Source organism: Cydia pomonella, chromosome 20, assembly GCF_033807575.1.
Source record: "Cydia pomonella isolate Wapato2018A chromosome 20, ilCydPomo1, whole genome shotgun sequence".
Classification (NCBI taxonomy): domain Eukaryota; kingdom Metazoa; phylum Arthropoda; class Insecta; order Lepidoptera; family Tortricidae; genus Cydia; species Cydia pomonella.
The window spans coordinates 14,823,711-14,838,450 of record NC_084722.1 but is presented as its reverse complement, the minus strand read 5'-3'; the positions used below and the strand labels follow the sequence as shown (position 1 = coordinate 14,838,450).

The 14,740-nt window shown below is 38.3% G+C and overlaps 1 protein-coding gene across 1 annotated transcript in view; it reads left to right on the top strand.

The window, feature by feature from the left end:
- Window positions 1–14,740, top strand: part of LOC133528836 (nucleoporin 88) — a 178,967-nt gene that overhangs the window by 92,263 nt on the left and 71,964 nt on the right. Inside the window, exon 2 of the mRNA XM_061866323.1 lies at window positions 10,161–10,330. Coding sequence (XP_061722307.1) covers window positions 10,161–10,330 — 170 coding nt within the window. The remainder of the gene's footprint in view (window positions 1–10,160; window positions 10,331–14,740) is intronic.

Genomic DNA, 14,740 nt, shown 5'->3' with positions numbered 1-14,740 from the left:
CGAGGGTGATGAATTTAAATTCTTAGTTGTGGAAGCTGGTACCTCGGTGAAGAATTTTTCAAATTCTGTTGCTACATCTAAACTGGAATCTACGATTTTGTCATCAATTTTTAGTTTAAGATCTTTCATCCTTTGCTTTGATCTACCAGTCTCCACATTAATTACTTTCCACGTTGTTTTAATTATATCAGAGCTAGTTTTTATTGTTTGACTTAAATAATTACGCTTAGCGATATGGCAATCTATTTTAAACTTCTTCGAATATTGTTTAACATATTCCTTAAATTCATCACTCGTATTGAACCGCCGTTCCTCATATAAGGCATACAATGCACGTCTTCGTTGATGTAACTCTGCAGTAGCCCACTCACTAAAAACTGATGCATCACTAACCATGACCGATTTTGTAGTAAATATCGCATTATAATTTTCCATAAAAGTGTGAAAGAATGAATTATACATATCATTAGGACTCATGTTGGAAGACAGAAAGGGTAGCGCCTGAATTAAACTTTGTTTCATTCGTTCCACGCGGTCAGAGGTTACTGGTACAAAAGTTATTTGTTTTCGCAAGGTATTTTTCCTTACAGCCTCAAACACCATTAATTGGCCTAAGTGGTCTGATTCTAACTTGCTGATTACATTTTTAGCGGTAGGAAAAATATCAGTGAAAATATTATCTATACAGGTGGCACTAGTGGCAGTCACTCTAGTAGGCTCCATAAACATGTGGTTGAGATTACATGATTTGAAAAGATTCAACAACCTACAACTTACTGTTGAATTTTCCAAAATATTTACATTATAGTCGCCGCATATAAGTAATTTCTTACTTGAAGGTGATATTTTAAGTAGGACGGATTCCATTATGCTTTCAAATATTTCAAAATTACTTAAAGGCGGCCTATACACACAGACAACAATAAATTGTGTTGTTGTGTGGAAGATAAATAGCATCACATTCAAAGCAGGGATCGGAACCGGTTTTTTGGAAAAACTTTGAAATAAACATATATTTCGGTTTATTTTATACTCCAAATATAGGACTCGGTTGTGTTTTTAGATAACGACTTCGTATTATTAGATTGCCCAATTAGAAATGAAATAATTAACAAAGAACGAAAAAATACCGTTTTCGTTCCCATACAAAAAATACCGGTTTCCGATCCCTGATTCAAAGTATTTCACCAACAGATCCCAGCGTACCCCCAAAATCCGAACTGGATGCACGTAATCTTCGCCAACCGCCTGCCACGGTCACGTAAGCAAAACATTTAAAAAATCCGCGAGCACCGATCGCGATACCGAGCACGCGGTCGGAATAAATTCTTATATTATATCACAAATATAGAATAAAGGAGGGGGGTATTTTTAATTGTAATGACCAGAAACGGAACGACGTAAAGGCGGTATACAGGATGGATTGTATTGTGTGAAAAGAAAAGAAAATTATAGCATTATTTTATATATCGTACTTGTTCTATATTAACTAATGTAGATATTATATTTTATACAAATATTTGATTAAATTATTACTTATTTAATGAATTCAATAATTCGTTTATATCGTAATATTGTGCTTGCAGCAGCCATTATTTAAGTGTGCTTTTAAATATAGGCGTGGAAGGTGCATCTCTGATACTGTCCGGTAGCTTACTGTATACTAAAGCGCCGAGGGTGTATACTGACCGTTTGGTTTTCGCGAGCTTGTCCGGCACGCGTGCAAATTGGCTTGCGTTTTTATTGCTGCGCAGACTTTGTTTTGTATTTGCTGATTTTGTAGCGAGAAAGACTATATTTTGTTTTCACTGTATTTGTTTGAGAGTGGTCATTCAAATAATATCATCATCATACCTGTAGCCTGTAGCCTGTAAAAGTACGGGCTGGCAAAAGTGGAGGGAGCTTACAGGAGTACTCTGTGACCCGAGGATGCCTATCCGCATAAAGGGCAAAGTGTACAAAACTGCTGTCAGACCAGCAATGTTATATGGTGCAGAATGTTGGCCTCTCAAGAAGCAACAATCCGACCAACTTCACGTCGCTAAAATGCGAATGCTTAGGTGGTCTGCAGGAGTGACACTCATGGAAAAAGTACCGAACCGTTACATCAGAGGCTCGTTCAAAATAAGACCCATACAGGACAAGCTAACAGAAACACGACTCCGATGGTATGGGCATGTCATGAGAAGGCCGGAGGACCACATGACTAGAAAGGTGCTCGAATGTATGAAAGAACCGAAAAAGAGTGGACGACCCCAACTTACATGGATTTCCGTAGTTAAGAAAGACCTAGAGAATAAGAATATAGACCCAATGACGACCCGGAACAGATATAACTGGAGAAAATTGATTAGGAGAGCCGACCCCAAATAAAAATGGGATAAGGCCAGAAGAAGAAGAAGAAGGTCATACCTGTAGCCTCCTGTCGCCCACTGCTGAGCATAGGGCTCTCTTTATATACGCCACTTATCCCGGTACTGGGCTAGTCTCATCCAGATGAATAAAATGAAGAAAACGTCGTAATTGTTAGGAACAAAATACTGATAACTAGGTTAGTATGTTTGAACATTTGTAAATAAATTAACCTACTCAGCGCTAATCACGACAGGTTGTCGTTTTGCCTCTACGAAGCATTTCATCTACATACCGGAAAACCTGTGTTATCGGCTACGACGTAGCGCTACGACCGTAGCTTAATTGTGAATGTGTTAAATACATCTCGACTATTTTTCATCAATAATAACTGACGTGTTAGATTTATCTTATAAGAAAATAAAACCTTGCCATCCAGTGATTTAAAAAACAAAATAATAGTTTTGGTATAGGTTCATTCCTAAGAACTTAAAAGGCTCTAATAAATAAAGTCTTGTGGAGTTTAAATAAAATAAAATAAAATAGCCTTTATTTGCGACCCCTTTTTTCTGTGTTGCATGCTAAACACTTACAAGGAATTTTCAATTATAAAAACAGTTAATAAAATATTATTGTGCATGAGATTTTTTTTTTTTTATTTTTTTTTTATTTCGGGATCCCCTTGTGGGTATAGGCCTCCTCCAGTTTTTGCCATGCCTCTCGATCTTGGGCTAGATAATGCCACCCCATGCCGGCAGTTTTCTTTATGTCATCAGCCCAACGCTTGAGTGGGCGTCCTGAATGTCTGTGGAGTTTATAATTTATTAACATGAAAGGTGTAAAGTAAAAAAGTTCTTTTCTAATTGTCCATCTTCCGAAAATCAGAATGGATTTCCATTTTATCTCCTTCGTTCTCATATTTTTTTCCTGACCCATTAATTGGCTCACCCTGTATACAATTTCGTTTTAAATAAGCAGGGTTATAGCGAATGTATGAATCTCGAATATTAATATGTTCCGTAATCCCGCCTTTTTTATCGTACTTCGAGATTTGCATTTGTTTTTATGGCGGATAAGGTAATTAAGACTTAGCCATGTGGAGTTAATGTTCCGGTCGAAATTACGATATATTGTTGCAGTAATAATTCCATAAAAGATCGCTTTTTGGTGATAAGACCGTTATTTGTCTCTGTGTTAAAGACATTGTTTTCTGTTTTGTAGTCATCTGCATCTTCTATCTGTTTTTATTTGATATACTTCAACAGATAGAAACTACATTCACTATTGGAAATAATGGGTCATGGTACTCACGGTATGAAATTTTATACAACGTTGCTCCTTCAAAGCTTGGTGCCGTGCCGATACATAATATATCGGGGCCTGTTCTTTGCTATATAAATCTGTATGAATAGACTTCTTACTGACTTATAATTTTATTGAGACAAAAAAAATATACGATGTTTTTTGCATCGACATTTTAATATGGTTTCAGTGTATTGGTTTACCAGATGCAGTACAAATGATCGGGATACATTATTACTTCATTCTACAAACTTTACACACTACACTTAAATCTACACACTTAAATCTTAATTATTACATTAAACTACATCTACGAGTAACAGCGTTGTCTAGCAGTAACTAGTTGCATTAAAAAGCATTGCATTTTTAAGCAGCCATCTCGCTCTAACCCCCCTCTTTCCTCCCCCCTTGACCCGCTGACCTGAGACGCCGCTAATCATGTTTCCGGATCCCGTATTGGTTTCTTTAATAGGATACCTGACTTGTGGATTACGGTAGCTCCAGTTTTGCTAAGAAACATCTGGCCTAGTTTTCAGGTATTTCAAAATGGCGGAAAAAAATTGTGATTGTGGCCTAGAGGCAAGGCGTGCGATTCAAACCGAAGGTCGCAGGTTTGAACCTGACTAGTAAAAAGTGGTGATTCCTGCTATTACGAGTAGATTGCCGCGTGGATCCCAGGCTCCCCTGCTGCTAAGCTAAGCTGTAGCAAAATGCCGGGACAATATTAGAAAGATGATGATGATTTAAACAGCCGTCTCGCTCTAACATCCCCTAAATTTTGTGGAAACATAATAAGAGGTACCACCAAAACCTGAACCAAACACCCCGATAATCGTTTCCATCCAGTACCTCCGTAATACAGTAAAATTTGAATAAAGTTCGCACTCAACCCTTAAACCTGGATTACGCGAGATCCACAGAAAACAAAGTGCATTAGCGAGTGATTATCGGAAAGAATCAAAGTGCGTTTACCCCACTGGGTGACCCACAAGGGGGTAAGGTGCCACTGTGAGCGGTCAATTTTACATGATTCAGGCTTGCTCACGTTACATGGAATCTGGAAACAAAGTGCATTAGCGAGTGATTATCGGAAAGAATCAAAGTGCGTTCACCCCACTGGGTGACCCACAAGGGGGTAAAGTGCCACTGTGAGCGGTCAATTTTACATGATTCAGGCTTGCTCACGTTACATGGAATCTGGAAACAAAGTGCATTAGCGAGTGATTATCGGAAAGACAAAGTGCGTTCACCCCACTGGGTGACCCACAAGGGGGTAAGGTGCCACTGTGAGCGGTAAATTTTACATGATTCAGGCTTGCTCACGTTACATGGAATCTGGAAACAAAGTGCATTAGCGAGTGATTATCGGAAAGACTCAAAGTGCGTTCACCCCACTGGGTGACCCACAAGGGGGTAAGGTGCCACTGTGAGCGGTCAATTTTACATGATTCAGGCTTGCTCACGTTACATGGAACCTGGACACAAAGTGCATTAGCGAGTGATTATCGGAAAGACTCAAAGTGCGTTCACCCCACTGGGTGACCCACAAGGGGGTAAGGTGCCACTGTGAGCGGTCAATTTTACATGATTCACGCTTACTCACGCTACATGGAATCTGGAAACAAAGTGCATTAGCGAGTTATTATCGGAAATAATCATCCCACTGGGTGACCCAACGGGGTGCCAGTATGCGAATTGTACGCTAAATAAATTGTACACGAGTTTACACAGAATCTATATAAAAAAACAACGTTATTAGACTAACTTGTAGACATTTTACACGAGAGTGACCGAAAAATCTTTTACATGGTATCTATATAGGGAAAAGAAAGAACTTTTGAGACCGAAAGAAATTAAAATGCGCTCAATCCACCGAGTACGGATATTGAGCGACACTGAAAACGGATAGTGCCGCTCAAACCTCAATTCCAAATACGCCAATCCAAACCTAAATAAGGTGAACACTTGAATGCCCCACTTGAGGTTCGGATGATTTTTCTAAAAAATCAAATATTTCGTTTACCGTTAAAAACATGTATTTTATAAAAGCGTTTTTTGGAGCTCTTAGAAAGTATCGTCAATATGGACTGCATATCCGCTAAATTGTCACTGATGCCATTTTTTTATCAATAAGAGGCTACACTCTCGACAGTCTTTTGCAAAATCTTTTCTTGTTCTCCGAGACATTTAAGCTTCAGGCTCCTCGATAAACCCGTTTTGTAACGCCGCTCACAGTGGCGCCGCCCCACAGGGCCGGTCTATCTGAGCTACAAACAATATGGGCAACAATTTCACGGCTCGGCGACTTGTTTCGAAGCCATTTTTTATCGACCAGAGACACTAATGCTCCCAACAATCGTACGCAAAGGCGGTTGGTCTCACCTACCTTTTAAGTAGCCTAGAAGTAGCCACGACCCTCAGTGATAAGGAAACCGATGCAAGGAGAAAAGCTCAAGTCTCTCAAGTACAGACTTTTTTATTATATTGCATCGCTCGCACTGGCGCCACCCCACACGGCCGGTCGACCTGAGCTACAGGCGATAATGGTTACAATTTCACGGCTCGGCGACTTGTTCCGATGCCATTTTTATCGGCAAGGGTTGGAGGCTTACTGAAGTTTTTGCAACGTGGGAACATGCGGTACGAGTTTTATGGTTGATTTTATGTTGGTTACCTGTGGATGGTACATCTGTTATGTTCCGACTAGTGTTCAGCATAGGCTAAATTAAGAACGAATTTTGTATATTGACCCACCATATCGCACACGCACATACTGATATCGCTGTCCCTTTTGCACACTGGAATTGGCCGCCGGTATCATCTGCTTTATGATACGTCAGAATTTAACATTAGTTTAAGAGGCTGTCAATACCTAAAGCGCGCACACTGTCTATTTGTATCGGAGTAAATGAGATAGCACTGTCGCATGTTACTGGGCCTGGGCAAGGGAATAATAAGAAAAATATTTAAATAAAAATAAGTGGATTATTAGTGTAATATTTTACTCAATAGCGGTTTAGATATAAATGTTTTGAAATTGTGATTTTAATTGCAGACCCATAAGTCAAAACAATAAAGACATAAAACCGTTTAATTGTGATTTTAAGACCAATCTTTGCAATTATTTTCTATCGAGCCGATTTCGTTCAATCATGTATCGAGTAAAACCACGGTCTTTGAAATATAATTAATATGAACATATATTTTTCTTACTTGACTAAAACAAATAGTCTTTCTTAAAAAACTGTTTAAGTAACATCAATTTCAAGGACATTGGGTGTTGACAGCCTCTTAAGCAATGACGGTAAAATTTTACTGGCCCGGAGATGCTTGATATTATGCTGGAGATCCTTATATTGCTTAGTTGTGCTCATCATATGTTTGTATCAATTTTAGTATCACGGCCCGATTCGAAGAATTAGATACGATAACGATAACTTCTGGTTTAGATAAGTTCTCATTTAGATATCGTTTGTATGTCGTATAATTGACAGAAGCAGCTTGATTTAACCAAATGTCACTTTGACGTTAGAAATATCGTAGATAGATCTTATTGGGATCACAGCGGAATAGAAATAAACGTCACTTTTGACATGTCGTTCAGTTATCGATCTTTCCAAGATCTTAAACGTGTCTTAATCATTCTTCGAATCGGCCCGTCATTCACTTATACAAAATAAGCTTAGTAAGTGTAAAAGAGATTATGATCGGAATATACCGATGTTTCCCGAAAAAATCCATCATTGCCCGGAAATTTCGCAAATAATTCCGTTGGACCAAAACAAAACTCCAAATTAAACATCAATCGAAAAAAGTAAATTGCACGCCGCTCCTCCGATAGCAGCAACTATCTCGCTCGGAAATATGATTAAGAAACTTTTTTAATCAATAAGATGAACAAAAAGGCAGAGGAAGCTCTTCCGCCGTTTTTTAGCCTTATTTCTCATTACGCGCCGCCTCGGCTTCCTCTTACGTCATAGTTATAATCATTTATCGTTTGATGGCCGGGCTTCGCCGTTAGGCCGGGAAATTGAAAAAGTTGATCGTGAAGTGTGAGGTAAGTGGGCTGGGAATGATGGTTATTTTGGTTTGACTTTTTGATTATCGGCTGAGACTTGATTTTGCTAATGTAGGAATTAGGGAATGCAAATCGGTTATACCCGTAACCGAAATAATCGTTTTAACCGATTGTTTTCTCAAAAGTTCATTACCGATTTTTGTAAAGAAGGCAAACATCTTGTCAAATTGTGACAACGTCCTCGCATTCAGGCATAAAATAGTAGTAGACTCGTAATTTGTTTTTAGTTACACAGGTAACCTACATACCTACGAATAAAAAATTGACTACTTTTTAGGGTTCCGTAGCCAAATGGCAAAAAACGGAACCCTTATGGATTCGTGATGTCCGTCTGTCTGTCCGTTTATGTCACAGCCACTTTTTTCCGAAACTATAAGAACTATACTGTTGAAACTTGGTAAGTAGATGTATTCTGTGAACCGCATTAAGATTTTCACACAAAAATAGAAAAAAAAAACAATAAATTTGGGGGGTTCCCCATACTTAGAACTGAAACTCAAATTATTATTTTTTTATCAAACCCATACGTGTGGGGTATCTATATGATAGCTCTTCAAAAATGATATTGAGGGTTCTAATATCATTTTTTTCTAACTGAACAGTTTGCGCGAGAGACACTTCCAAAGTGGTAAAATGTGTGCCCCCCCCCCCCCTGTAATTTCTAAAATAAGAGAATATATAAACTAAAAAAAATATATGATGTAGATTACCATGCAAACTTCCACCGAAAATTGGTTTGAACTAGATCTAGTAAGTGGTTTAAAAAAAAAACAATAAATTTTGGGGGTTAGAACTGAAACTCAATTTTTTTTATAATAGATATATAATAGACAAAAAGGTAAAATAAACAGTAGCAACATTTAGCATTTATAGAGTTGCGTACGCTAGTCATTAAACTAAGTCTAAAACTAAAACTATACTAAATATTTCAATTTGATTAAACAATAAGCGTTTACGAAAATTAATTATGAACGCAACTTATGGACACATTTTGCGGATTTCAGTTTTGAATGTAGGTAAGCTGCACTCAATTCAATTTAAGGACGGTTAAGCTGAATTGACAACCCTATCTTGGCTTACAATTCAAATTAGTTCACCCAAATTCCTAATCAAAGGTAAAATGCAGCTCACATGCAGCAGCATAACTCGCAATAAATACGGGCGCGTTATTGCAAGTGCAGTGCAATTGCTATATAAATTAGCGGGCTTTAGTAACTTCGGCGCGTAATGGGCCGGAAAGATTCAGACTGTTAGAATAGCTGTTTAGAATTGGTGGCTTTAGATACACGAGTTATGATCCTATGTAGTGGAACAAGCTAAATTTAAGATTGTTAGCTTAACAGTCTCTTGACGTGAAACATGTATTTCATACAATTTTGTATTTTTTTTATTCTTTGACATTTGGAGAACCTTTACACCTCCAAATCTTATTAATGTCAATATTATTGTGTATTATTGTTTTTCTCAGACCGTAGGGACCTTATACATCTCCAAACTTGATGTATTAACCGTGGAGACTATACGTCTCTGTCATACTGTATAATATATTTGACTTGGTACATACTAGTTATGTATTCTGTAGCATTAGTTTATGAGACTGCTAGTTTAACAGTCCAGACGCGGTTTATTTATTTAGTATACATTTTATTTTGACACTTGGAGAGACTTTACACCTCCAAATTTTATTAGTATTAGTACCTACTCGGACATTGGGGACCTTTTACATCTCCAGATTTAATGTGTTTTTAACCATAGAGACTATACATCTCTATTGTATTGTAGTAATTATTTATTTTAAGATTATTATAATGTAATGTTTACCCAGGTATTGGCTGTTGTATTTATAAATGGTGTTATGTATTTTTCATGTCACTATATGATGTTACTATAAATGTTGTATTGACTTGTAAAAGAGCCCTTGAGGCCTACTTGCAGAATAAATTTTTGAATTTTGAATCCAGTGGAATTGTTAGGCCAGGTTGTACTTGCCGTATTTGTTAGTTAACTAACAAACGGTACCAAACAATACAATGCTATACAATACTTTATTGCACACCTCACAGTTTACAATACGTGTGGTTTCAAAATTGTCAACTTTTACATACAAAAAATGTGAATTAAGATGCATTGGGAAAACTTCGACCACGGGATAATTTTGAAAATCGAAAATATATATAAAAATTGTGCCTTCTAAAAATTATGACAGCCCTTTAGCGAACATGATCGGTCTAGCCGTTTTTGAGTTATTACAAAAAATCTTCTCTTCTTCGTAAAAAGACGTACCAAGCGCTGCGAAGGTACTCCCTTATATATTCATTGATTCATAGCCCCCATTTGGCCTGTGCTGATATAATGGTAACTACGAAACCCTATTAGAATTATATTTGTTCATTATACCATACCTCATTTAGTAAATGTATCTTTCCAGAAACTATGCCTCCTCTCACCGCCGCAGTACACAGTGGAACGCATCACCACCAGCAGCTGTGGCAGTCGCGTCTGCATCTGGGGTTCCCGTGGGGTCACCGTAGTGGAGCTACCCTCACGATGGGGCCGAGGAGGCCTGTTCGATGATGGCAGTCAGACAGTGCTGTGCAAGTAAGTGCTAAGGGTTTTCTAATCTTTTGTCTATGTGTCCCTGGTACCAGTATCTACTAAGAATCCCATTCATTTCTGCACGTTTATACAACACGTGAAACATACATAGTATGAAAGTATAACTACCAGCGGCTGTGGTGGTCAAGTATGCTTGCGTCTGGAGTCTGGATTCTAGACCTACAAGACTGGGGCTAAGGTGACATATTCGATGGTCTCAGTCGGACAGTGCTCTGTAGGTAATTAATTATTCTTCTACGTCAGATATCAGCAAGAAATCCAACGTCTTTTATTTCTGTGCACGCTATTCGGCTATCACAAATTCTGTGATACGCTAAAAAGTAACGACATTGAAGATTTTTTTATCGGTATTTACTGCATTTGGCGCAATTATTGACCTTTTTTAATAAGAAAATGTCTGAAAAAGCTGACAGACAATTGACAACAAACAGGCTTACTTATTTATGGATAGCTTGTTCACCGCGTATTAACTTGTAATCGATAATCAAGAAAAACTTACCCAATTAATATCGACTCTTTCATAACGGCGGATAAGTTGGCTTATGGTCGCCACTTAAGAGAATTTCCATCAATACAGCATTGCAAAAACCCTGTTCCACAGGTATTGACAGAAACACGTCGTGAGTTTAAACGTCCTTGGCGCTGAATTTATTGCTGATTAGGGAAAAAGTGTCAAATTACCAGTAAATATTTTCAAAGTCTAAGTAAGGGTTAACATTAACACACCCTCCAAAGCCTAACGTCAAACGAGATTATGCATCATAATAAACCCAATTAATAACGCCTCTTTCATAACGGCAGATAGGTTGGCGAGACACGTAAGCGTGTATTTTCTACTATCACGGTAAATTTTGTTACCTATTAAGCTCCTCGAAGCGGCCATAATGCTAGCCCGAGGTACCGATTAAGACAAAGATTAGGGCAGACATTTTTGGAGACCCGACAGAAAAAAAGAGTAGCTGGTTTATCGCGAATGGCGCGTGGAACTAGTAAGACGTCCGCTAGCTGGTGCGGTTGCACGGAGCGGGTGCACGGAATTACGAAAGATAGTATGAGCAACGCTGGCAAGGACGCGTCCGATGGGTTTTTCCCACAATAGCTATCATATGATTTTAAAATAGCCATTGTAGGCGTATGCTTACTGGTGTTTAAAAGACGTTCATATGAAATGACATTATATGCTCAGCGGCAAGTTGTTAGTTTCTTCTTTGATGATCACTAAAGAAAGGACGCTTAACACAAGGAATTTCGTACTTTGATCCGCTTGTTCCTCTCTATCGCACGTGTATAATTATATTGCTGTCCCGCTCGTCGATGATCGCCGGCATCATAAGCGTCCTTTCTTTAGCTGATGTTGACATGCCTAGTGTAATAGACCTGCTGAACATCATCGATTCTATGAGTCTTATTTGAAATCAAAATTAGTATAAACTATATTCTAGATTATCTGAGGAGAGATATAATCGTTAAGGTCCAGTCTGCGTGACCGTTTTTTTGTGGAGTAAATACATCCCTGTCCTCACAGATGCATATTGTTCATAGGCACTAACCCATATCTCACCACATCTCTGCTCTCCCCCCTCCCGCGCCCAAGTCACCACTCTTTTGTACATGTTATTAGGCGGCTATATCTCCCGATTTGCATATTTCGGCAGTAAAATTAATTCGAAGATTTGCCCGCATCCGCGATCCAGACATCTTAGGGGGGTTCGGATTTGTGCATTACGGAGTTCGGGGGTGTTTCGGTTTTTGATTGAGGCTTTAGTTGTGTTTTAGATTCACTTTGTATACGATTATATTTTTAAAAATGTCAGTAGTCTATCTGACCGGCTAGCATGAGTTGCGTTCCATCTTGAAGGTCTTGAAGTTGCGCTTTATGTATCCCTTGGAGTGGTAGGCCGTCCACTCCCGACCGATTACGTCAAATAAATTTCAAATTTGATTAATTGAAATAAAATCAAAATTCCAACAACTCAATAACGACATATGCCACTTGAAGAGGTATGGAGTCGCGCAAGAGAACGCCTCTCATGCTGGCAGGTCTGCTACGCTGTTATTTTGTCTCCTTGCTACGAAATCTTGTAGACTTCAAAGCAACTTCTACGAGTGTTGTAGCCGAAGTGCTACGCACATTAAATAAATAAATAAATATTATAGGACATTATTACACAAATTGACTAAGTCCCACAGTAAGCTCAATAAGGCTTGTGTTGAGGGTACTTAGACAACGATATATATAATATATAAATATTTATAAATACTTAAATACAAAGAAAACACCCATGACTCGGGAACAAATATCCATGCTCATCACACAAATAAATGCCCTTACCAGGATTTGAACCCGGGACCATCAGCTTCGTAGGCAGGGTCACTACCGACTAGGCCAAACCGGTCGTCAAACATAACACATACATTACATACATTAGTACATTACATTACATTACACATACATACATACATTAGTAACGTAACTTCCACAGCTTTTTATAATATAGCTACCATGTCACTAAATTCCCAGTCACTAAATTTTGATTAGAAAATAATACACTTCACCGGTGACGTCATATTTTTAAAAGATGTTTTGCCGACCGGTCTGGCCTAGTGGGTTGTGACCCTGTCTATGAAGCCGACGGTCCTGGGTTCGAATCCCGGTAAGGGCATTTAATTGTGCGACGAGCACAGATATTTGTTCCTGTATTTAAGAATTTGTATATTATATATATTATTATCCTTGTCTGCGTACCCACAACACAAGCCTTCTTGGCTTACTGTGTGATTGACTAAGTCAATTTATGTTAGAATTTCCCTATAATATTTATTTATTATTTATATGAGTTACACCATGGCTGATCGTCTCACAAACACCACTGCCCCTTCTGCCACTGATACTACTTTTTAATTTCAACACTTAAGACTTATTGTTAATAGTTGTATCAACTTCAATAAAAAATCGAACATCAAACGTTCAAAAACAATGCCGACGTATCAAAGGTTTGTCGCAGACATCAGACAAACAGTCCTGAGCAAACAGGGGTCACAAGTTTGTACCATCAACACTAACTAAACATTCATATACCTTATTGCAACGAAATAAGGACTACATATGGTCAGTTTTGTTGCTGTTTATTGTTCTAAACGGAGGATTCTTTCGCCTTCTACGAAGAAAAGGTTGTATGTCATAAGGACAGATTGGGACTTGAGTCCTTTAGTGTGGAACTAATCATGTATACAACTTAACAGTGCCCCTTGACACGTTGGAATAAATCGGCCAAGAGCATGTCGGGCTATGCTCAGTGTAGGGTTTCGTAGTTACCATTATATCGGAACAGGCCAAACGGGGGCTATTAAGTAGTATTGTAAGTATCATGTAAATAGTACCTGAGCGACCGAGCTTTGCTTGGTTATAACTATTTATTGTAATATGGTGGTGTTTAGGTCATAATCTTAACTAAATTTTTTTACTAAATTAACGTTGTCTAAAACAATAAAACTTAAAAAATTATATATAAACTTGAACATATAAAAAAAAAGTTAGTCTCCGGGCGAGCTTCGAACCCGCAACACTCGTTTAGCAGTCCGCGTCTTAACCCGCTGGACCAGACGGACAGTGGCCGGCAACACTAAATTAGCGACCATATTCTGCGTCGAAAGAAAAACGCATGAGAACTCGAAAACACGCGTTTTCCCAAACATAAGACTAATTCTTTTACATCTTTTTACTAAGAGAAGATTTTTTGTAATTTAAAAAACGGCTGGACCGATCATGTTCGCTTAGATTTTGTTTCATATTTTTTGGACCCATGGTTCAAAAGTTACGAGTAGGGGGGGGGGGGGGGCACATTATTTTTGTTTCGGAGCGATCATTTCCGAAAATATATATTTTTTAAATAGTTTTCAAAGACCCTTATTCGTTTTGATAGACCGATCCAACGATAGTAACGATACCCCACACTATTGGCTCAAAGCAAAAAAAAAAAAAACATTTTGTATGGAAGGTACCATAAAAATATATTTTTATAATTTTTATTTTACCTTTCTGCTGCCAGGTATGATTTATGCCAAATTACAGCTTTCTAAGACTAACGATCACGGAGCAAAGCCGCGGACGGACGAACAGACGGACATGGCGAAACTATAAGGGTTTCTAGGTGACTACGAAACCCTGAAAACGGGAGAACCCTATTTCATTTATAAAAGTATTGTGTTCTCACCTATGTTTTTGTGCTGCGTAATTAACCCATTCAGCTCTAACAACGACACATTGTAGTTTTGTCTTTACGAAGCATTGTCGCTACATACCGGGAAACCCATATTCTCGGCTACAGCGGTGAATGTGTTAACACTAGAAAACTGCCGTAACACTCAAGCGTAATAGGTTGGTAGAGGTCT